At 35.2% G+C, this 26,109-nt stretch overlaps 1 protein-coding gene across 36 annotated transcripts in view; it reads right to left on the bottom strand.

Moving 5' to 3' along the window:
* The window catches only part of LOC116654462 (sodium channel protein para), a 68,231-nt gene that overhangs the window by 16,334 nt on the left and 25,788 nt on the right, over positions 1 to 26,109 (bottom strand). For 3 of the 36 annotated variants that reach the window (XM_044717100.1, XM_044717088.1, XM_044717089.1), the window contains 12 exons: positions 22,465 to 22,527; positions 21,119 to 21,299; positions 20,850 to 21,061; positions 20,691 to 20,790; positions 20,419 to 20,487; positions 17,375 to 17,652; positions 16,847 to 17,020; positions 15,265 to 15,427; positions 14,364 to 14,551; positions 14,052 to 14,295; positions 11,364 to 11,545; positions 10,133 to 10,736 (listed from right to left, as the gene is read on the bottom strand). In XM_044717100.1, coding sequence (XP_044573035.1) covers positions 10,191 to 10,736; positions 11,364 to 11,545; positions 14,052 to 14,295; positions 14,364 to 14,551; positions 15,265 to 15,427; positions 16,847 to 17,020; positions 17,375 to 17,652; positions 20,419 to 20,487; positions 20,691 to 20,790; positions 20,850 to 21,061; positions 21,119 to 21,299; positions 22,465 to 22,527 — 2,400 coding nt within the window. In that variant the 3' untranslated portion in view covers positions 10,133 to 10,190. Of the gene's footprint in view, positions 1 to 1,512; positions 1,759 to 2,415; positions 2,611 to 3,585; positions 3,709 to 5,404; positions 5,528 to 8,958; positions 9,133 to 10,127; positions 10,737 to 11,363; positions 11,576 to 14,051; positions 14,296 to 14,363; positions 14,552 to 15,264; positions 15,428 to 16,427; positions 16,591 to 16,846; positions 17,021 to 17,374; positions 17,653 to 20,418; positions 20,488 to 20,690; positions 20,791 to 20,849; positions 21,062 to 21,118; positions 21,300 to 22,464; positions 22,528 to 26,109 lie in introns of those variants that run through there. The other 33 variants (XM_044717082.1, XM_044717090.1, XM_044717092.1 and 30 more) reach the window with 26 other exon arrangements.

The raw sequence follows: 26,109 nt of genomic DNA, 5'->3' as shown, positions 1-26,109 counted from the left end.
TGTAGAAAGAGAGAGAGAGAGAGAGATAGGTAGAGAAACGTGCAGTCGGTCAATGTATCATCGGTTTGTCTCTTTCGATAGTTCACAGCATGCCTTGCCTGTCACTTTCTATTTAAATTTCCTGATTATATATTGTTTCGTTATTTTTTTATTTAAATTTTGTTGACTTTATTCGTTCGGTGACTAACTCTAAACATGCCCAGAGATTAAATAGAGAGACGTGCCAAGATGTATGCTATTTACACATCCAGATTAGAAGTAGGTTATAAAGAAACATGCAGTATTTGGTTGCCATATCTAAGTTGGAAGTTGCGAGTGTTTAGGTATTTTTATTTTTATAATTTTTTTGGGTATATACATATATAAGAGAGATTGTAGTTTTGCATTTGCATTTTGGCATTTTGGAATTTTTTGGAAATTTTTGGAAAATTTTAAATTTGATCGATCGTCCAGCTGATAAATGGCAGACATAAAAATGTTTAAGTACAGACGAACCAAACGGACACAATACTTAAATACAGCCAGTGGAAATTAAGTATTAGAGTGGAGAGAGTAAGTAAAACGGTATGTTGATGCTGCGAAACATCGTTGTCGCACTCGCACTCAGGAGTCGCTCAATGGCACCAGTGGCACTCGATTAAATCGATATTTAATATATATTTGAATATATCTATAGCCTGAGTGAGGTTAGCACCACCGAAGCCATTCCAGAGACTCGACTTGGTGCGTGGCTTCATCTCCTTGTTCCTTTTTTTATTTTCGCATTGTTTCTTTTTTGTTGTTTCTTGTTTCAAAGATCCATCAATCAACTTGACAAAATATTGCTAGAGAACGGGGCCTTTCAAATACATACATACATACGTGTGATTGGTATGTATATATACTCAACGGATTTGCAAGGGTATTCGGTCATGTCGGGTCAGTATAACAGTTTTTTTTACATAATTTTTAAGATCCAATCCATGTTTTGACTAGATCGAGGATTCAAATGATTCTTAATTGCTTTTTTAAAGCCGTATAACAGTTTGTATAACAGTTTTAGAAGTCTTCGTTTCTGTCGTTATCACTGTTCGGTGTTCATTCAATACGATTTAACATAGAAAAAAGTTTATTATATATACAAAATGTTATATATACAATACAAATACGATTGGCACAGATTAAGCGATCAAAATCTTGAATTTCTTTTACTTTTTTAATCAGTTTATAATTACTATTCATTGATTATATTATTAGTTTTCTTTAGAGACGTTATATAGTATTGTGTTTTATGGGGCATTCAAAAGAAAATGATTTTCCTTGACAAATAAAAGTATTTGGGAAGAATATTTTAAGCCCAGTATTATTTGATTCGTCATATTTATAAATTGTTTTTTATGTAAATTTGTTTCATTTATTACTTTATGGGTATATATTTTAGATTATACTTATTTGTTTAGGTCGAAGTCTTTATCATTTTTATTGTTTATAGGTTTATAGTATAGATTTCTTTGTAGTTTGTTGTTGTCTTACCCTTGGTCTTGGAATGGCTTTTAATGGTTTTTTAGAGCCCATCTTTTTCATAGCATTATAGTACTTTTTCTGATCTTCTGTCATGAACATTTCTAATGATCCACCTGCTTTTTTCTTTTGCTCATTAAAATTATCAATGATAACACCAATGAACAGATTGAGTGTGAAAAATGATCCAAATATGATGAAGAATACGAAATATAAATACATGTAGATGTTCGTTTCACGAATTGGCTGCTTGTCCACCTGTTATCGATAATTTATTGCGATTGGCCAGATGATTTTGAGATCGATAGCAGCAGGAATCGGTTCGATGTTGAATTTTGTGGAATGGCATCATTGGTTTTTGGTTTTGAATATTTTTTGTTTTTGTTTTTTTTTTCAGTTTCAGTACATTTTTTAAAATATTTGGTTGTGAATGGATCATTTTTAGTGTTGCTCGTGTTGTAGTGGTTGTGGAGTAAGAGTGTGACCAGAGTTTTGTTTTGGGTGGTGTAACCATATTCGTTGTTGTAAGTGTTGTTGAGTGTTGTTTTGGAGTTGTTGTTGAGTTGTAGTTGATTTGTTGTAGTTGATCATACATAAAAAAGAGAAAAAAGTTATAGATAAAAATTGTTTGATTAATAAAAAGTTATAGGTTTGACTTAATTTGAGAATATTCGACATATTTAACTAGACATTTACAGTATATGATATGGATTTACTAACTATTCATTTGCGACATAGCTTTGATTCAGCATATTTTCATTTGATTTCTTTTCATATTCTGCTCTATACATTAACTAGGACTATGCTTTTCAATATTCTTTTGCTATATTGTATATATTGTGGTTGGCAAAGCGCATTGGCATAGCAAAATGGGGTGGGTGTGGGTGATCGATAATTGCAAGTGTGGTACATTACCTCTCGTGAATCGATTGCATCGTTCATGATTTGTATCCAGCCTTTGAAGGTGGCCACTTGGAAAAGGCACAGATACGCGTTACCTACATGATCGAAATTCATTGCTGAATTCACCCACGTGTAGTTCTCGCTCTCGCAGGCATTGCGATTTGGTATAATCTCGTGGCTGAGCTTCGTGCCATTCATGTCCTCGCACTGGTTTATCGATGATTAGCGTTCGGTTTATCGGTTTATCGGTGGAGCGGATAGATCGTTGATGGTCGTTGTTGTTTATCGTCGGTCATCGATTTGATGAGTTTGGTTGTGTTTTATATCGAGTTAATTTCGAAAAAATGTATTTAAGTTATGAGGGATTTCATATCACATATATATATATATATATTTAATAAAAGAAATAATTATAAATATAGATCTAGAAACGGGCGGGGCATTATATAAAGGATTACTAACTCTAGAGAGTTGCTAACTATTTTTTTTTTGTATTTGTGTTTTTGTAAGTGTTTGTGCTAGTTTTTGAGCAGCTAATTAGCTTTGGCCTCGGTACTATTTGAAAAAGCTTTGATTGGATTCAATATATAGTTTTTATCTTCTGTTTCCAGTGCAAATGGCAAAAGTATAAACTAATTCTAGTACTAAGGAGTGTACTTAAAAATCGTATTAGTGCTTTCGCATGGTCGCATACTCGTATAGTTTATATAACAGTCGATAAGCATGCTGTTTTGCCCAAGCTGATTCTGATTTGTAATTAATTGCTTTTAATTCTGATACTGATACTGAGATACTGGCTGAGTTCTGGTTTGAATTTAATCACAGTCTGCGAAACCAAAAAGGGTTTCGAATCGTGTTTTTCTTTGAAACTCAACTATTTACGAAAAATAGATGCAAAGATACGCATTGGATTTGAAATTGAAATTACTGATCGAATCAAATTATTCGGATAAATGCTAATTATAGAATGCTGCTTGGAATTGGTATTATTTCTAGCCACTTTGAAGGCGAAAACAAGTACAAAACAATGTTTCGTTTGTATTCATTTTACCAACAACAGTATTGGCCTGTTTTATTATGTTTCGGTTTTGGTTTCAGTTTTTGGGTTTAGTTTCAGTTTTTCTTTTTGTTTTTTGGTTTTTGTTTTTGGTTGAGGTTTAATTTGAAACATTTGGCACGTACCTTAAAATATTTTCCAGCAAAAAGCTGTACACCCATTATGGCAAAAATTAGCCAAAATATTAGACACACCAATAGCACATTGAAGATGGACGGTATAGCTTGTACCAGCGCATTAACGACGACCTGAATTTTATTGGTTTTGGTAATTGTTTTTGGTATTTGTTGTGGTTTCGGATCGGATTTGGTGGATCGATTAATCAATCGATCGATCGATAACAGATTGGGTCGTCGTTGGCAACGTCGATGATGAGTTGAGTTGTTTTGGGAGTTAGTTGATAAATCGATGAATTGGTTGGTTGGTTATTTTATATATATATATTTTTTTTTTTGTAGTGTATGGGTGATGCGAGGCAAGGCGAGGCGAGGGCGGGGTAGAGGGGATAGAATATAATACAATAAATGCAGAGAGATATTTAGTCAGTTAGGAATATATTTATATATTTATAGATTATGGTAAATTGTTAGTCAAGTTGATATCAGACTTATACATAGATGTAGATGTACAGATGGGAGTGTCAGTGAATGCTTTATTTTTATATTTCTTGTGAAAATGCTAGATGGTAAGCCTAAATCAAAATAATAGCAATATCAAGGTGTTAGAGCTAATTCTTGAATTACTAGTGTTGCTAGTCAATCATTTACAATCAAAGAATGCTATTATTTTGTTTATTTTTCGTTGCAGAATGATGAAATGTGAAATGTAGTTAGTTTTGAGTTAAAGTGTGTTTGCCAACACTGTACTTTCAGGCAGCGTGCGTCGCTCAACACTGAGCCAAGCGGAAGCAGCAAAGTGCACTTTACAACACTACATGGATAACGATAACATAAACGATAACAGCAAGCAATTATCAAGAGCAAATCGAAGTAATTCAAATCGGGCTAAGATTTAACTTAAACTAGAGACTAAGTATGACTCTGATCTAAATGAGTATGGTTTAAGTACGATTAATTTCAAATTTTTGGTGTAGGTACAGATAAATCGATGATAATCGATGTTCTAGGTCTAATTTTGATCGATTTCTACGGTGCTGGGGCAGGCATATAGTTTCGAGTCGGTTCGATTAAAGCTAAAGCGAATTTTCTTAGTTTGGTTTACGTTCAGATTAGCCAATTGTTCTAAGAGGTGGATGTAAAGACAGAGAGATAGATATAGAGATGTAAATAGAAAGAGAGAGAGAGAGAGACAGTAAGAGCGAGAGAGAGCGAGCAAAGACGCAACTTGTGTGTTAGAGAGAGAAGGCAAGGCAAAACGTTGTCGAAATATGATTAACGATATAAGGATTAACGATTAACGATAGATCTAAATTTAAGTCTAGTACTTGGAGTGTGGGTTTTAGTGTTCGGCAGATCGATGAGAGAGAAATTTGTTGATTGATTAAATAGTAATTAATATTTGGGTGGCATATCATCTAATCGAAATACAAGATACGGATACGGATACGGATACGGATGCAACAAATCAAATCAACTGCTGATCCAAAAGTTGAAACTGTTTTAAAATCTACATTTTTGAACTTGACTAAATACACAAAATATTGGATTGTATCTGGATTTGAATGAATTGTGTTTAGAGATAGGATTTAAAAAAAAAACAGCATATTTATTCATTATAACATAATTGTGATGTTTTAGCTGATATACTGATATTGATATTGATATTGATACTGATACTGATTGATGAATTTGTTTGTTTTGTTTGATTGTTGTATTTGATATTGAATCTGATACTTGATACTTGATACTGATACTGATATTGATATTGATTTTGAGTTGGATTTTGATTTTTGGATTTTTAGGAGTATGTATGGAAAGTACGTACCCTCATGCCCTGCATACGGGACATGGCACGTAGTGGTCTCAGTGCTCTTAACGTTCGCATAGTCTTGAAGGCTTGAATACCACCAGCTCCAACAAGTGAAGCAACGAAGTTGATAAGCGATACCTAGTTTCGATATAGTTCGAATAGTGCCAAGTTTAACATATATAGGATAGACATAAGTTTGTTTATTTTTTATTTATTTTTTTTTTTGTAAATAAAGCAAAAGTCTTTTCATTTTTTTGTGGTCTGTTGTCTGTCTGTCTAACTGAAAGATGATGTTTAAGTGGCCTTAAAAAAATGCTCTCTTGCCAAAAACAGGGGTACGAGTTCTGGGGGGGTCAGAGTTTGGAGTTTGGAGTTCGGAGTTCGGAGAACTTACTTGCATATATTTTTTTAAGGTAATACTGCTGAACTGACTTAGGCGAGAACAAGGGGATTGGTTTTCTTAAACGATAGCCTAGTGTACGAACGATAGTTGATACATTTCGTATATACGTATGTAGTTTTGTACGATATATATATATAAGTAGTTTTCGATATATATTGAGTATGTCTTCTTGCAAATACATAGATGGTATAACACTTAAAGACGTAGGACACATACACACAAAACAGGTTAAACACATATGCATAAATTACTCAAATACTGATGGGTTTTATATTTTTGGTTTTTGTTTTGGATTTTTGGTATCTGGTTTTTGGTTTTTGGTTCAATGTGTGTATTTTGGAAGTAGTTTCGGTTCAATCCAAGGGACTGGGTGTTTACACGACACAGTTATTAAAAGACTGATACAAAGACTGACTTCTGAGATCGAGACTCAAGGGGGGGTATTTGTAGGCTAGTACAAGCTCTGTCTAAGGGATATTCATAAATAAATAAATCCTAATAATCGCACCACCAGCCGCACTGCCCTCCACAATGGACAAACTGGGCATGCGTACGCCTTTTCGGATTAATTTCGATTATTGATGATATAACTAATATTTACATTACTCGATATTGGAGGGATAGCGGATCTGGCGGATCTGGAGAGTCTGGGCCTATGCAGGAACCTTGATTTATCCATTGTGCAGTCGTGCGACCTCATCACTAGGTTCTCATGGAAAAATGGCTTTCGGCTTTTTCGGGTTTTTCGTATTTTTCGTATTTGATCTGTCTCTATGTTGACACATTTTTGCTCAAACTTTGCTGCCGGACTCGATTGGGTATTGGGTGGAGTTTTTTTTTTGAAGAGTACGTATCTTTTTTGGGGTATTTTTATTGTATTGATATGTGAGAGTTTGAAGGTTGAAAGTATAGCCCAGACGAAGCGACATCAGTTGGTGTGAGACGCGACGCGAATTTGCGGCTTGCTTTTAAGTAAAACACTGCCACCACTGCGTATGAGCGATTTTTTGTTCATACTCGATTTAAAATCGAGCTGTCGACTGACTTCTGGTTTTTGGTTTCTGATTGTACTGATTTTTGTGGTTGAATATACACAAGTATATATACATATACGAGTAAACGATATATCGATATATATTCTATACACTAACGACTCATCGTCGTGAAGTTAATTTTGCTTTTTAAATAATTCAGTGCAGTTAGTGGTGGCCCCATAATATTCGCTTGTTTTACTTAAGTTTCGGTTATATATTTTGATTAATATTGGTTATTGTACACCTGTACATATATAAATAGATAGATATTTTTTTTCAGTGCCGCTAAGATTCGAGGGTGTGAGAGGGCAGTTTAAAAGAGAGGGGGAGTTCTGGATCCGGTTCTGGATCATATTTCGTGGTGTTCTGGAGATGTTCTGGAAATGGGGGCGGGGGGCTTGTCACTAGGGTAGTTACGGGGGAGCTACTGAATCTATGGCTAGTTATTGAACCAAACTACTTATACACAGGATTTATGGCTTGTATTACAGTTACAGTTTGTATAACAGTTCGCACAACAGTTGTGTGTGGCATGTGATCTTAGCTCTATGCTATACTCTAAAGCAAATACGTATGAGCTATAATGTACAATATAACTTTATAATTATGACTATCCTATGCTTCGATCAATGATCCTATATATGTATAACACTAGTATAACAAGTAAGCTGAAGCTCGCGACGGCAATGCCTACGAAGCGTTCGTTATACATGGTTCAGGATTATCAATTTATTTATTTAACTTTTTGTTTACAACTAGGAACAACAGGATAGATAGGGACAATAATATAATATATATGTATATGTATAAGGTATAAGTTATAAGGATAATACATCAACATTTACAGGCAGCGGAGAATGTACAGTACTAGCCGGGTATAACAGTTATTTGCAAGGCGCGCTGACCTGGCCTGGGCGCTTCGATTCGGCAAGGACATTTATTATTAGTTAGTAGCGTATAACACACACACACACATACACGCACCCATACAATATATATATTGCGGTATAACAGAAAATCGATCAGGAGTCTCAATGATAAATGAAAAATGATTCTGGAACGGTCACACCGAAACGCACACACGAACAGAGAGAGGTTGAAGGTGAGTGGATGGGTTTTTGGGTATAACAGTTAAGCGATCTGTCACATTTATAACAGTTAGTATGACACTTTAGATATATTGAATGTGTGGAAAACAAGCCACTGTAGTGGCTCAGCCGACTAGGCTTCTGACACTGGAGTTTAAAGTTTGTATAACAGTTAGTATAACAGTTTTTTTTTCTGACAATTTCTGAATGTTTAGGACTTTTGGACAGCCTTCAAAGGAGAAAGGATATCTTTTTTGTGAAGCTTATATATCTCACTCACACACACAAACACACAACACACACACTCACAACAGAGAAGGCAAGGTTAAACACACACAACGAGATAGAGAAACAGTTAGATTAACAGTTAATTGAGAAGATAGAGACAGAGAGAGAGAGAGAGAGACAGAGAAGGAAGACAGGAAGAGTGTTGGGCGCTACTTACTTTCATGCCCTCCCATCGCGAAACGGCCCGCAACGGTCGCAGGGCCCTCAAGGTTCGCATCGAACGGAAGGCGGGCACATCGTCCGCCCCGGACCAGACCGCGGCCAAATTAATTAGCGACAGCTAGATGAGGTTTTTCAGAGGTTTAGCTCGGTAATACATAAAACTTATAGGCACACAGGTATGTATGTAACTCGAGTAAGCAGGGTTTAAGCTATACATTTTAAATACTGTATGTGACTATATCTAGTTATGTTACTTTAATCTAATCATGAATAACTATGATATACCTATGGCATTATTGTTCTTTACTGATCTTTATCCATACGATATTATTTACACTTTACAAACTCTGTGGATTTTTTCGGATTTCGGATTCGGGTATATCATAAAGCTTTTTCTTTTGAGGGAGATACTGGGGGGACTGGAACCGAAAAGTCAGTGTCTGTCTCAATAGGTGTAAAGTACGTCCTTGTCTCGGTTTATTTTTCTTTTTTTTAAATCAAAAAAACTAATATATATTGGAATAAAATAGATAGTCCGAAAGCAGTATCGGGTAAAGGGGGAAGGCGTTTGAATTGGGAAACCGTTGGACTTACCATGACAATGACGAAATCGAGCCAACACCACGCATTTGTGAAGTACACTTTGAAGCCGAGCGCCAACCACTTGATTAACATTTCCAAGAAGAATATAACCGTAAATATTCTGTCCATATAGTATAAAATATCCTGCAGTATGGGTCTTTGTGGCAGATGTACATCTTCTAATGCCTGTTTTCGGGTATTCCAAGTTTGCATAGAAGAAACACACAGGGGGACATTTACATTTGCGTTATAGATTGGTTGTTATTTTTTTTGGTTTTGGTTTTGGTTTTGGAGTTAGAAGATTATGGGTTACGAGAGTACGAGTATAACAATTATCTAGAAGCAGTATAAGAAGCTATATAATATTAATGAATATTTAAATGGTTTAAAATTCAAAAGCATTGCTGTTTTACTTATTCTGTTTGAACTTTTGGTTTTTGTTTTTTTTCAGGTTTCTGATCTTCATCTTGGGCGGACAAATCAAAGTCAAACGCAATTAAAGAAAAATTTTCAAAGAAATTGAAGACAAAATTCTTGAAATGATACGCACAAAGCGTCTACGATTAACTCTAAACTATATTTAACACTTCTATTTCGAAATATTTATATGCCTAAGGCTAACAATTAACGATCTACAATGGAACAGAGAATTACGTTTAGAATGCGATCTCTACGCGAAGACACAAGCTGTTTGACTAGAATGTGCCTGGGCATAGAAAGCAAACTATTCAACAAAAATATTATTATCTTTCTGGTTATTTATTTATTGAAAAAAATTAATTTTTTTTAAGGGTCTAAGGCCGATGAAAAGTCTTGTTTTGGGAGTTATTTTATATCAAATAGCTTTTCTTTTTTTCACTTTATATGACATACAGCGACTTGACATCGGCTTTATTTAAAATAAAACATAAAATTGAATATCGAATTGTTGAATATCTAAGCTAAGCTAAGCTAAACTGTAGAATCGGAGGAATGAAACTTAAAATCGAGGGATATTACACATATAATGAAGCAATCAACTTTGGTAAAGTTTTAAGCATGGCTCGGATTAACTACATTTTCAATTGTTTTGCTCGTTGAAATCGTTTTTTGAATATATAATTTTGAATATTATCTTATTTTTTAGTTGCTACAATTTGCGTTTTTAGCATTTGATAAAAAAGCAAAATGACACAACAATTTTTAGCAATTAATGTACAAATGGCAAAAAATATTCGGCTAATCAGATTTCATTTTTTTTTGTATCATATTCTCTTAGTTTTGGAAAAATATAAATTTGAATTGGAATTTTTATGTAGTTGACTTACCAAAGCTAAGCTACTCATTAAAATCATAGTGATAACAGCTGTTTCAAAATATTTATTTTCAATTAATTGAAAAGTTTTCAGTCGTAAATTGCCCCATCCTTGCCAGAACGGCGAGTCTTCGTCACCGGCTAAGATCGGAAATTTCTTATAGTACGAATCGGGGCAGCAATCAGCTGGATATTCATCGAGTATATCCTCGTCGTGTGCATGAATAATGATATCACCGTCCAGCGGGCCCTCCTCGCATTCGCCCTCCTCGTCCAGTTCCTCGTCGAGACCCAAATCCTCCTTGCTGGCGTCTCGCTTCTCCTCGCCCTCCATCGTCTCGGCGCTGCCCTTGTGGCTCTCGTCCTTGAATGGTCGATTCTTATGGCTACCATATGAGTTAATGCTGGCAGTGTCGTCGTCCTGTAAGGACAAACCTCTATGGTTTAGCTCGTGTTCCAGTCTATTGTCTTGGTGGTTAATTGAGTTGCCAATCATCTGTATAGTTATAGTTATATAGTTATATATATATTTTTATCGGTATATACGGTATTCGGTATTTCAGTATTTTGTATATTGTAACGGTATATATATATTGTAATTTTTTTTTTAATATATATATATATTTTTTTTTTGCGATTTCAGTTCATGTGTTTCGGTTTCAGTTTAGTTCAGTTGGTTTGAATTGTTTGGTTGAGTTTTTTTTTTATATTCGGTATTTTTTCAGTATTGTTTTTTGTATTTTTTAATTGATTTGGTGTTGGAATACACACACATAACAGTACACATATAGACAGTTATATGTAAAGTAAGAAAAAAACGTGACAATTTAATGAACGAAAAAGAGAAACGAACAAATAAAGATAAATCAATTTTTTTGTCATTACGAAAATATTCAGTATATTTTTTTTTTAAATTGAAATAAACTATATATCGTATCGTAATTTTTTTGAGATGGGAAAATATATATGTATAGAGGATAGAGGTATTAGGGGATTTAAATCCAATAAATAAAAATACATAATAATCATATATATTTTGGTATTTCTTTTCTTTTCTTTTTTTTTTTCAAAAAATAGGGAAAAGGGGATTAAAGATTTGGAGATCGAGATCGAGTGTATTTACCGTTGCGTTATTTAAATATTTGGATTTCTTGGGCTTGCTGTTCTTCATGTCGCCGTGTATCGTGAACTCCATACCATCCCCGATTGCCACCTCCAGTTGGGTCTGCTCCTTGATGCCCTTCTTGATGAGACCGTCGGCCAGGATCTCGTCGTGTCCCAGCTCCAGTTCGTTGTCACCATGCTCTGCAGATATACAACGACAAACGCCTTTGCCTTTCGTATCCCAAACATCATTCAATCATTCAAATTCAAATTCAAATTCAATCATTTTTGATTTGATTTCGCATAACGTAATGGGTGTATATATAGTTTATATATATATATATAATAGTTCGATATATACATATGTAACGTAACAGAGGTATATGGCATATGGTACATTTTTTTTTGGATGGGCAATGACGATTGTTGATCGATTGAGATCGATTGATCGGTTGGTTGATTGATTGATTGGAAAATCATAAAGCGAAACGAATATTCATAATTCATAATTCATAATTTATAGATAAGCAGTTGCCGTTCGCATTCAAGTTGTTGTTGTTGGTTGTTTGTCGATTTAATTATAGATTTTGAGATGATTTTGATTAAAGCGTTGTTCGATTCGTCGGCCAATGGAATATATATATTTTTTATTTTTTTATCGATTTTGATTGTGGTTTTTTTTTTTCGAAATCATGACAAGCCATAATAAATGAAAAGAATGTAGATAGATATTACGGTTAATTCTCAATATTTTGGGGTTCAAATCTTCAAAAGGACACACAAATATTAAAATCAAAAACAATACAGCGTCTCCGCGGTGGTTTTGTATTTATTTTTTTTGATTCTTGTGGTTTCATGGCTTATGTTTGATGAGTCGAGTGGTTCTATGTGGTTTTAGTTTCAGTTTCAGTGTATTTTGTATCGTTTTTTATTTGAGGGAAAGTGGAGAAAGGAGGAACGCTCACAACACAACAGCAAACAACACAAATCGCATAATGATCGACGGAACTAAATAAGCTAATGATTGAAAATGTACTAGAGCCAGCACCATAATGATGATAATTTAGAAATAAATATTTTAAAAATAATTTCAATATTAACCCTGGTGAGGAAAGGTTAAAAATCCTTAAAATAAAGGTACTTTCTATCAAACCAGGGTTAACAAGGAGCTAAAAACGAAACTAAGCTGGTCACACTACTCGACATGAATAAGAGTGCATGGATAGGGTTGCCACCTTCACTCACATTCAATGCCAACTAATAAATTTTAATCAAATGTTTTAATTTAAAATAAGCAGATGGTGTCTAAGGAATGATGGAGTTGCTAGAGGGGTTTCTTGGGGTTTACAGAACACAAAATTTCACATATATGTATATATTTGTTTTACTAAAATACGAAAAGACTGTTAATCGAACTAAAGTAAAGAAGTTTTTGATAATAACGAGAGTAAGAAAATTTCATAACACTATGAAGGATCAAATCCACTGTTTTACTTTCAATTTATATAATTTCATATTACAATGAGGAAGTCTAATACTGTTTTCGCATATTTTTTGTGTTTGCTTCGATTCGAGAGATTCAATTCCCATCGAACTTCTGCAATTTGCCATCTTTTTTGGTTTAATTCTAATGAAATAAATTAGGTTTTTGGTATTATTTCTTGATTTTTTTTTTGGTTAGCGGCTTTGGCCAATCGATCTCTGCTGCGAGACTTTCGAAAATGCAAATGTACAAGAGAGAATGTGGGGGATTGTCGATCGGGATGATCAAATCAATATGTATTAACCTAAAACCGAAATCAAAATACTATATATGGGAGTATGAGTTCCAAAAACACAACAAGGCTAACCAACTTTTATATATCTAGTTTCAAAAATACTCAATTTCAACTCAATTTCTAACAATATCGACGACGGTCAGGTTCAAACTAGTTTACAGAATGTATTTTTTAAACACTTTTAATAATATTTCTATCTAAGGAAAAGATACAATATACTTTGTTTTACTTTTTTTTAGGGTTTTTTGTTTTTGTTTGGAATTTAGTTTTTTTTTTTTTTTAATTTAAATTTACTTTCAGTTCAGCTAGAAATACAGACTATCTAAATAAGTTCTAAAGATTATGACGAGTGGTAGTTCGGGTATGAGAAATCGGTATGATCGGAAATAATGTCACGGAGCATTAGCTCGGAGAGGTTGAAGTTGAAGGTCGGTGGTGGTCGATAACCAGCTGAAGAACAGAACAACAACACTCGGGCTCCAATTCGAATCGAACGGAAACCGATAACAAATCGATGACGGCGATCGATCCCTCGATCAAGATGATATATATATTTTTTTACTTGAGATTATACAAATACATGGTGAGTGGGCTGTGGACGGGTGATTTGTTTAAGATCTAGGGGAGGAATATACTTGAAACTAACTAAAGAGAATTTGCAAATTTTCAGCTAAGAACATTTTGGTTTTTTTTTTTTGCAACTTTTGGTTTAAAATTTAAAAAAAGAATTTTTTCTTGGACTTATAACTTGATTTTGGTTTTTTTTTGTATAGATCGATTTACGCAATTCAATTACTGGCCAATGGTTCAAGTTGAAGTTAAACGTTAAACGGATTATGAGCAATTATATCGTTGGCAATATACGAGTATTACGAGTATCATATATAATTAAAAGTAGTTTAGTAATTGGAAAACAAGTGGATAAAAACCTTCGCTCCAAATCCAACTGATCTGGTTGGTCCTCTCACCTGATGGTTGATCACTTATTTGATTTGTCAATTTGTTACGTATTAACTTGAAACAATCAGCAATATTACGCTTAACCCAACTCTTAAATCGGCCAATTCGATTGAAGGCCTCGGCTATTTTATTTGTATCGTTATCGGCAGTCGGTGCTGATAAGCTGGATGAACCGAAATTGGACAAAAGCAACGCTAAGAAGAGGTTAAGTACCTATCGAAATAACATCGATTAGCCTTGAAACGGTCGAAATAATCGATTAGTATCGATTTTCTACTCACCACAAGATTGCCGATGACAACGGTGGCCAAGAAGAAGGGTATACACGATACATCGCCCACGTACATACAGTCCCACATGGACTCGATCCATTCGCCGCACAACACCCGGAACACGATCATAAAGCTGTGCATGAAATCGGTGAAGTTCCAACGGGGCAGGTCTCCATCCGGGAAGCGATCCTTGTGATCTGTATAGTATTTAATATATTATTTATCTTTTAAACAAGATCTGGTTAATAGTTTTTAGTTGTTTTTTGGGAATATTTGGACATATTATCACTTGGTGTTTGGTTTTTTGGTTTCTTTGACAAGCCACATACAAAAGCGTGTGCAAAAAGTGGATTCAGCGCAGAGCAGGGCACTCAGAAAAAAAATCGTGTAGAAAAATTGCACGCCACATTATGATTTAATTTGTTTCAGGCTAGAGCTACGACAGGGTGTAGCTAAATATCATATACATAATTTAAGGATATACTTAGGAGTGTGGAAAAAAAGTCAAAGAGTCGAGCTTGGGCTTTAAAAAATCTAGGAGAAAATTACTTACAGACAACTTTCTCTCGAACGAACATTTAACTCTAAATCGGACTGGTAAGCAGACTTTCAAAACTAAGAATTTCTTAATAAATCATAAGTAGCATGGTGATGAGGTTATCTTTTTTAAGTTTTATCTTATGGAGAGTAGTATATGTACTATTTCTCTATAAAGACTGTATATTTCGATAATCCGAAATAATGTCATGTGATAGTTGTGAGTTGTGAGAAAATAATGTACATTTAAATGTGATCACAAACAGGGGGTGAACAGATTAAGACAGAAACTCACACATAAAGAGTACAAGACACATCGAGGAATTGTTTGGTGAGAGTTTGTTTGGTGGCAGAGACCCACTACAGTACTTACCATGATAATTCTTTCCGAACAGTTGCATTCCCATCACCGCAAAGATGAAGATGATAATGCAAAGTACAAATGTCAGATTACCCAAAGCGCCCATGGTGCGTCCCATAATCGAAATGAGTAAATTAAGTGTTGGCCAAGACTTGGCCAATTTGAATACACGCAGCTGCAGTTTATCAAATTTAATTGCATTTTTTTTAATATATATTTTAGTTTTTGTTTTTTGTTTTTTGTTTTGTGGGGATTGTCATTCACAATTGGTTATGGGGGGATGTTGATTTATCGATCATGTTGAGATTATACGATTCGATTCGATTCGATTGGTTTTGAAAGCCGGGCAAAGCGTAGGAAAATATAGTGGGAAAAAAAATCGTATATAGGTTATGTAGAATTAATAATTATTCCAAAAAACAATCGATTCTATGTATTTAAGTAAAATATTATTTTTAAAACGATTCATCGATTCATCGCCGCCGGATAATTCGTGGATCGTGCAGAGCAATCGAGTCGGATATTGGTTTACCCCTTAAATTTAAACAAAATTAGTTGCTATATAGTGGCTAGTATATATATTATATTATATACAGGTTACAATCATTCTTAATTAGGCCTAATGCTTAAATTATTATCTGGGCCTAGGAAATAACGTGTAATAACATTCGCTGACAATGCGGCAAGATATCCTCTATAGAAAATAAAATAAAATAGCAGACATAGTCCGGGCAAGATTTTTCCGCTAAAATTTTTCCAAATTTTCTTTTGTCAGTTTTTTTTTGTTTTTTGACGGCAGCAAAGCAAAGAGTTTGAAAAAGAAAACCAAAGTGAGTTCAAAACTAATGCAAAAATCGTGCCCAAAGCGTGGCTCTCTAAAACAAATTCTCATCTTCGATTCAGGCGAATTCTGGGTCTTACAAACGGGTGTACGACTAAAAGGTATTCGTATAATATATATATGTTCTATATTTTAGGAAGATTCAAAAAAAAAAAACGTAAGTTGAAAAAGTTTTGGAGGCAGAAAAGTAGAGAAATGTATATTGCACTAAGAAAATGAGTTCATTTGCACGCTAGAACTTTGCTTTGAATTCGAGGGGATCTCTTTTTTGTTTGGGAGGGATATTGGTTTGGAAAGGTGGTGGTTTGAGGGGATAGGGTTTAATCCCAAGTACCTGTGTAGTTCTTGCCAAACAGCTGCATGCCCATGACCGCAAATATGAAGATTATAATGCAGAGGACGAAGGTCAGATTGCCGAGGGCGCCGACAGTACGACCCATGATCGATATGAGCAAGTTCAGTGTCGGCCAGGACTTGGCCAGTTTGAAAACACGCAGCTGCAAGTTGGTCGGGGGTCAGAGAGGAAAGCAAAGGAAATTGGGTTTTTTATTCAGATTCGATTCAGATTGAAAAGATTCCGCTTTTCTGTGGTATTTATTATTCAGGATACCCGCTAGTATCGTCTGCTAGAGGTTAAAGGTTAAACAATCGCAACATCTTACAGCTAACTTAGGGGCTACGACTAGTTGGACCCAGGCTTTCGAAATGGTGGCTTCGATGGGATAAAGTATTGAAAATGATCGGGATTCTTACCAAGCGAAACGATCGCAACACGGACAGGCCCTGGACACCCTCGAGTCCCAGCTCAAGGAGCGAGAGGGCCACGATGAAGAAGTCGAAGATGTTCCAGCCCTCCTGGAAGTAGTACTTGGGGCTCATGGCCATCAGCTTCATGGTGGCCTCGATGGCGAAGGTGGCCGTGAAGAACTGTGAAAATAAGAGATAGTATTAGCTTTTTTTTTAAAAAAAAATAAATTTAAAAAGATTTTAAGGATAATAGAAGAGTAAGTTTTACTTCTCGTTACTCGTTATACGTTACTCGTTAGAAACGATGAAAATTAAACTTAATAGTTGGGAATTATAGTAATAGTGGGGGATAATAGAAGAATCTACTTCTCGTTACTTGTTATTCGTTACTCGTTAGAAACGATGAGATTGAAACTTAATAGTTGAAACTTAATTTATAAAATTGATTACCAAAATAATTTGATTCTTAAATCATATACTTTTTAAAGCGACAAAAACTATGTAAACTATATACGAACTAGAACAAGAACTCACATAATTGCCACTCTTGAGGACCCTTTCCATCTCCTTGTTCATATCGTGATGATCCATCGCCATGAACATCGTGTTGACAACAATACACAGCGTGATGAAGAGCTCGACAAATGGATCGAAGACGATGAGGGAGACCCACTCCTGAAATTTCAACCAAACCCAGCAACAGTCCCACACACAAAACACATCGATGCCCTTGAGGATCACTTCGAGCGCCTTGTCCTTGAACGTCGGCCCATCCTCGTCATCGTCCTCTGTTGGGAAATAGTAAACGGAGACTGAACCATACAAAAATTTGTTATTAGTGGTGATTTGACCAACTTTGACTCAGCCAGATTTTACTTTAGATATTCAACATCATTTTTGTTTTCTTTTTTTTTTTTTAACTTTGCATTTCTTTTTATTTTTTTTTTTTTGGTATATTTTGTTTTAGTTTGTTGAAGCTCATTGCATTGGATATTGATATATTATTGGTCGTTAAGCAAACGGTTCAAAGTTTGTGTCTTGTGTGAGAGAGGCTTTGGCTTTGAGATAAGGTACTTTGGATATTTACCAACACTGATTGCATCCTTTAATAAATCGATATTTTATCGATAATATTAAAAAACTTTGGCTAAACATATCAAATGATTGTTTTAATAAGTTAAAGTATAATTTAATTGGAAATCCATTTGGTTTCTTTTCTTTAGATATTTATCGATAATTTCGATATACACTTCCATCAGGGTTAGTAAATACCATTTAATTTATTCATTTCTTGCTTTGAAAATTGCACATTACGAAAATAAAAGAATACAGAATTTCAAATTCAATTCGCAACTTAACTGAACTACTCTGTGTTTATCGATAACATTACCCTGTACTTTAAGAGATCGGGAAAGCGGATTAAATCGATGTTGTTCTAAATAAATGTTGCTATATGCGACTATACATGATTGGCTAACTACTCTCAAAGTTTTGAAATGTGGATTTTCCAGAAATCGGATTCATATCGGACTATCGATAAGCTACGCGAATCATATTCCAATACAATATTTGCTCTCTGCGCTTCAAGTACCAGTTCAAATAGGTTCTATATACGAAGGTATATATCAAATGCATGGTAGAGATTCGTACAAAATTTACTTAGTTATAGTTATGGAAATCATTGGATAACGGTAACGGTAACGGTGGATGTGTTTGGACTAAGAAATGTTCTACGATTTTTGAACAAAGCATGCTTCTAGCATTAAACACGAAATATATAGGTATTTAATCCAAAATACAAAATAACTACGAGTTAAATCTACGAGAAATGTACAAATAACTATTATATTTGCTAACGGCATGCATTTAAATAAAATATTAAAAAATAATCGAAAGATACTAAAGATTATACAGCGTTAAAAAAAAAAAACTAAGAAATAAAATCGAATATCGCTGATATTTTTTTTGTTTTTTGAGTTGGAAACCCTTCGTTTTTGAAATTTATGGTGAAAGTTGAGCCTCTCATTGTGACGTCACAGCCGGCAGGAGAGTGCGAGCCGGAGGGAGAAAGCGTGCGCCATCTCTCCTGCTGCTTGAGTGTGTGTGTGAGTCTGTGTTTGTTTGTGTGTGAGAGTAGGTGCACAATGCGGAAGCTGGGGCGTAGAGAGAAGCGGCAAGAGAGCGCGGTGCTCTCCTGTGCGTATTTGTGTGTGTGTGTGAGCAAACATTTCTAACTAAGTGTGAGTGTGTGTGAGTTTATTTATTTTTTTTTCAAACATTTGTATAGTTTTTTGTTTTCAATTTAGTATTTTTTTTTTTGCGCTTTTTTCGCTTTCTTCTGTTAGCATCAACGGCATCAAATAAAATGGACGAGTCAAAGAAGTCATTCATTGGAGTATATATATATGTAGATATATATGCATAGTTATATATATATAAAATATGTTTGCTTTGGTTTCGCTTTTGTTTTGTTTGTATTTTTTTTTTTATTCAGCTCTTGGCGTAAAAAAGAGGAATCAAAAAATGAGAATCAAAAATATTTATATATATATATTTATGTTGGGTATGCACACGAGGGGGGAGAAGAGGGGGGCGGTGGGGGAGAAAGTAGAGAGAAAATAAATTGAAATATGCAAAAATCAAAAATCAAAAATACGGAACATAACGGAACACAAAGGATAAAATGCACAATGGATAGAAATATAAAGAAAAGGACTCCTGGCTGTTGGCCGGCTTCTTATTCGAGTATTGTTTTGGGTTTACCGGGCTTATCAATCAATTATATATATGTATATATATGTATTATCCGTTATTCAATCGAATATACACATGTACTATATGTACACATAATATATATTTATTATATATGGGGATATTGTAGGGGATGCAGGCCGCATGCGAGAGCGCTCTACGAGCAGGGCGAGCAGGACGAGCAGGACTTCCATTCTGCCATTCAGCAATCAGCCGTAAATCAATCAAATGCAGGACAGGACATCAAGGACAGCAGGGGCGAGGGGTTGGGGGGCCAAAAATATTCATGCCAACCGATAAAATCAAAATCAAGACCGCAATCAAAATGCAAAATGAAATGGGGGGGAGCTGGGCCTGGAGCGAGGAATTAAATCTCAATTCCGATTCAGAATCAAATCAATGAAACTGTCACTCTCCGTCTGCCAGGTAAATGATCTTATACTAAATGCTAATTAATTATTTTATTAAGCCAAAAACAGGATATCAATCAAAAATCGAAAGAGAGCAAGAGAGAGCAGGAGAGAGAGAGCGAGAATAAAATAGTAAGGACTTTTTTTTATATTCCCCTTATTGCTCTCTGGGGACAAGATTCGTAATTTGTATAATATTATTTACATGATTTGGATTTGGAAACGGAAATGTAAAACAGGAAACGGAAACGAAAATATTTTAAGTTGAACAATGCACATCATGTTAGGATATCAACACAAAATAATAGAGACGACGATCGATATTGGATGCAGGAATGTACAAAATGAACGAAATGTCGATTAATCGATAGTCAAACAGTTACAGTTATCGGCAGGCAAATAGATCGATTCACTTACCACCACGATCGCTGGCTCGACTGTGCCGACCAGCGGCCTGTTCAATGATGTCGTTCAGGACCATCACGTCTGTAATCGGAATAAGATATATGGATATAGTAGTTATCGAATTAATCGATAGAAATATTATTGATAAAAAATGCTATTTCATTCAGTGCTAAATAGTTTTCTATCAAATTTATAAACTAATAATCAAAATAACGATTAAACTAATGATTCTTAATGTGGTTTATCGATATTAATCGATTTATTATAAATAAAAAATCACTCACCTTTCATGTCGACCACCGTTTGTGTCTGGACGGGCTCGATAAAAGGATTGTCATGATGTTTAATCTTGCCAGCTTCGTCCGTGCACTCCAGACCAATTTCCTGTAACCATAAATCAATTAATAATCGATTGTGAGAGTATGGAGGCTATTAATACTTACGTAGTCGCGATGCTCGACCTTGTGATTGGTGTCCAGGCAGGTGGTGCCGCCGTTGGTGGCGCCCACTGATTGATTGCGTGTGTTGCGGTTGCGCAGCTTGCTCTCCTTGGTCATTGTGCTGACGCCCATGACGGCCATGCCGCCTAGTAGATCGCCATGTGAGGTATACGATATACGGGACTGATGCGAGGTATACGACGAGTGTCGTGAGCCTTAAATAGAGATTCGATTAGAGATGGAAGGGAGAAGAAGAGGGATGAGATCCTTACCTAGATTGCCGTAGTAGACGGGCACTATGATGGCCCCGTTCTCCTCGGACATCGGGGTGACGGCATTGGAGTCGTCGGCATAGGGCAGGTGCTGCTGGGCGTCCTGATATGTTGACAGTACCAACGGCTTGCGATCGCTACCGGGAATCCCAAAGCGTCCACGTCCGTTCCGTATCGTGTACTGGATTTTCGGGGTATTACAAAATATGGGATTAGTATATGCTTATCACTCTTATATATCCTCCTTAAGGCACACACACACACACTCCGGGATAACTGACACACACAATTAGGCTTTTATAGATATATATAGAGAGAGTTATATATAGCGAAGTAGAAGTACATAAAGTAGGTGGTTTTCAGCCAAGAGATAGAGTAATGAGTCAGCCAGATGATGGTAATATTTTAGGTTAAACTCAATAGTAGAGGTTGAAATGAAACAGAGTGTTGGGGTTTCCTCATATAAGAAACTTTTTTGGGGGTTTAAGGACATGATATACCTAAGGTTTAGACTAACAAAAGTAAAACTTAAAGCAGGACAAATCACAAAGATAAATAATAATATAAGGAAAGTTAAAGTGAAAGTGATAGTGAAAGTGATAGAGAGTGATAGTGATAGTGACAGTGAAAGCGATAGTGAAAGTGAAAGTGAGCTTGTGAGTCTGGGGTAGTAGACTGGTAACCCCCATATTACAGAGATCTGGGAAGTATATTACTCATGATTCTGATTCCGATTCCGATTCAGGCACACTGAGACAGACACACACTTGCAGTTCAGAGCAGTACAGTAAGTTAGACGACTAATTATATTCATATATATGTTGATAGATGGATATGCACGATAGTTTATATATATATATATATAGAGATACATAAATATATAGGAGGTATGGAGTTACAGCGATACACAACAGAAAACAAGGCTAAAAACGAGGAAACTATTACCAAAGTCAAGGAAGGAGAAACATAAACATGAAAGACAGTAGACAGTAGACAGTTAGACGATCGATCAAGGTGAGTATGAGGCAATGAGTCTATGACAGATAATGTATTATATATATCTCTCCGATCTCTATGGGTGCTACGATTTTTTGTTGGTTGGTTGGTTGGTTGGTGTTCTTAAAATGGAGGTCCTTAAAATATATATACTCTAAACGCTTTGCCTACGAGTTACGAGTTACGATTACTTTCTAATTGTAAGACTAGGTTCTATGATTCTCGGATGAGCCATGATCTATAATGGGGGGAATCTATAATGTGTGTGTGTGTGTGTGTTGGGTGTATCCTGTGTGAGTGGGAGTGAGTGTTAGTGTGTCTGTTAGTGTGTGTGAGTGTTGGGCGCTTACCTTGTGAGAACTACGTGATCCCCTGCGTATGTTAAACGGTGAACCAGGTAAGGATAAGGATGTCTAAGTTTTGTTTTTTTTTTTTCATTTTCATTTTCATTTTTTCATTTTTTTTTTTTTTCATTTGTCGTACAAACAAAGTATAAATAGAAGAAGAAAAAGAAAAATGAATCAAATAAAATATATATATTCCTCGATTGCAGTTTATATTTTATATCTAAAGATAAATGTATATATATTTTTTTGTACAAATTCTTTTCATTTTTTTTTTTTTTGTAAGTTATTTTTTTGTTTTTTTTTAAATTTTTTGCTGTCTACAATTAAAAAAAGAAAATTGATTAATTCGAGCGTTTTACTTGTATGAGTGTGTGAGATACACGTGTGTGTGTGTATATATGTGTCTCTATGTGTGTATGTGTTATTTAAAAAATGATTTTATTTAGCAAATTTATTTTTTATTGTGTGATTCGATTTCTACATCAGCGTAGCGTTTTTGTTTTTTACAATTAATTTAGCTCAATATTTTTTAAAAAAAGGGGGTCGGGGTGGAGGGTTTTAGGGGGGCTTTTGTAAAAAAAAACATAATAATTCCATAAAATAGACTTATAGGTATACGATTCTGGAATCAATTAACGAAGGAGTATTGGAATAAAAGAAATTAAACATATTTTGAACCCCTTTGGCTGCCATAACGGTAAAACGGGTAACGGTAAACGGCAAACGGAAACGGAAACGGAAAACGAATAATCGAAATCAAATAATCGATATCGATAACCAAACTTAAGACTTAATCGATAAAACTCTACAATCAACTTCAATAGGCAAATCTCTTCAAAAACTCGGGTACGGATGCATTTCTAATTTCAAACCACAAGTCTACGGCGCTTTATATCTCTGTAATTTATTATTATTATTTTATTTTTTGGGCGTGGCAGGGGGCGTTTTTAACGGATCGAACGTTGGGGGTTATATCTATGGGGTATTTATGTATATATCTACATTGTAATACAGTTCTTGCCTCTGTTATACCGGGTCCCTAATCGATATATTCATTGTAATTTTGTATTTTCTGTTTTTTTTTTTTGTCTGTATGAGTTCAGAGACAGAGAGGGAGAGACATAGAAAGAGAGAGGGAGTGTGTGTGGAAAAGAGAGAGAGCGAGAGAAAGAGAGATAGAGAGAGCAACCTACCTGAGGCAAGTGGGGGACAGTCGATCCCAAATAGTTTCTGCTCTCATCGAAAACTATCTGAGGCTGCCCCGAGCAAATGTTATCGGTTAGAACGAGCTAGCGAGCGAGCGAGAGCGAGACAGCGATAGCGAATTATCAATCATTAGATAAATATATATTGTATATCGATAAATATACGTGTGTAGATATATATGCTCGTTTTGTCTATATTCAAGGCAGTTAATAGCTAGCTGTGTTTTGTTTTTTATTTGGTTAAGGCAACTTGATACAAAAAAAAACCGATACCGATACCGAAAAAGTTTCCATTTTGACGAGTTTGCCTGTTATCGGTTATCGATAGTTTGCGCTTATCGCGCATCTCTTATTGTGTCTTATGTAACTGTGCACTGAAGCGACCGCTTGTCAAATGCCAAAAAGTCGTGCTATCGTGTGAGATTAAAAATATATATATTATATATAGAGAGAGAGAGAGGAAGAAAGTAAGAGCTCTGATCGGATTATCGCATTATTGGTTATCGCTCGCCCGATAGACTTGGTGATCAGTTCGATTGAAGTTGATAACTTTCGATAAGTTGGCGTGCGATTGGAACGGATTCTCCAACCGATGCACTCAATTTTATGTTTTGGAATTCGTTTGTGGCGTGTGTCAACTGTTATATAACTGTTATACACATACAAATGCTATAACGGTAAATGTAACGTTCGATCAATGCATGCAATGGTTAATGCAACCACAAAAATCATCAAATCTCAAACTCTATCGCACAATATCGAACAAAAAAGAGTCTCGAAAATCAAACATGAACTAAACTTTGGAAGAAAAATAAGAAATTCCATCGCTAAAAGCCTAAGCCGAGTTCGAATCTGAAACAAAAGCTCGAACAAAAAAAATAAAATCAAAGTGATATATTTTTTGTATTTTAGTTTCTGTGGGTTCAAAGCCATCAAGCTGACAAATCTTAAGCCGAACACCCACTGGGGGTTGGTTCTTCTATGAATTTTAGCGTTTCAATGACAGAATGCGAGGCAGAATGCAGTAGGAAATTCAATTGTCGAGAAAACGATAAGATATTTGTTGTTTTATTTAACAAGAATTTTATTCGATGTTACCTAAAGCATTCCGAGCAATGACCCAACCAAAATCGTAATCGAAATCGAAATCGAAATCTAAATTGAAACGGAAAGGAAACCACTTAACAAAAAAGGAGACTTAAACCAAAACACAAATAAAAGTTCTAAGAGTCTGAAGCTAGGCAAATGGATAAATCATTATTGAAAGCTCCTAAGCCAGAACTAGAAACTATCCGCGATTTCTATAACTATCGATATCGATATCGATATGTCGATATCACGCACACACACACACACAGGCACTCGCATGCACATACCAAACGAAAAAGGAAAATCAGTCGAAGATTCCGACAATAAATACCTGGTACTCAGTAAGGACATGTTTAAGGAAACTTGTAAGGAACGATTTCTATAATTTATTAAAATATTTGTATATGAAATTCTAATATTAAAAGGATTTTATCAATTTATTATAACCCAGACGGACATAGATCTATTCGATTTTTTATCCTGAATACCAGATATTACAAAAGAAACACAAGAATAGAAAGTAGAAGGAAGATCTGAACTAAAAACGAAAAAATATCTTGAAGAGGTAGAAAGATAAAGGAGACAGAGATAGATAAAAATTGAATACATACATACATATTGACACGCACTAATACTATGTCCATATACAGGTATGAAAGGATTCAATATCTAGTTGCATGATCATACGGGTAAGTATTAATAGCAATATAAGGCACGAAATGTACGATCCAATCAAATCAAAACCAAAACAAGGGTACAAAGATCCAAAAAGTATACTACAAAAAAATCAAATCAAACAGAAGGTACAAAATGATATGGGATAATCGGAACTAAGAGTCCATATAAATGCAATGGCAATGTAACGGTAACGGTAACGGTAACGGTAGCGGTAACTGTAGCTCTAAACTGTAGCTGTGCCGGTAGTATCGAAATTATCGATAGTTATCGGCGGAAGAGGGAACATTTTAGGGCTGAGCTGGCAACACAAGCAAAAACTCGAACAGAATAGGCGGGAAGAGGGGCCTATAAGTATCAGCGATTAGTCAGCAATCGAATAGGTATCGATAGGCAGTGATCGGAGGACGAGACCCTCGATTAAAGCAAACGCAACGGAAAAGCAACCTATCCGAGGCCAAAAACGAAACGCAAGGCAAACGCATACATAACAATCGATTGTCCGTGGCATCGATTAAACGATAAAAGATTGTTGAATCTTATCTATTTTTTTCGATATATTCATAGGATTTTCTCATCGATATTTATTGATATTATTTGTATCTGGCAAAATTCAACAATCCCAATGGAAACACTACTCCAGTGAGAACACTTAACACAACTAGAGATCTATACACAT

The sequence above is a fragment of the Drosophila ananassae genome, chromosome XL, assembly GCF_017639315.1.
Source record: "Drosophila ananassae strain 14024-0371.13 chromosome XL, ASM1763931v2, whole genome shotgun sequence".
NCBI classification, from domain to species: domain Eukaryota; kingdom Metazoa; phylum Arthropoda; class Insecta; order Diptera; family Drosophilidae; genus Drosophila; species Drosophila ananassae.
Note: the sequence above shows the minus strand (reverse complement) of the source record. Positions and strands in the feature narration are given on the sequence as shown.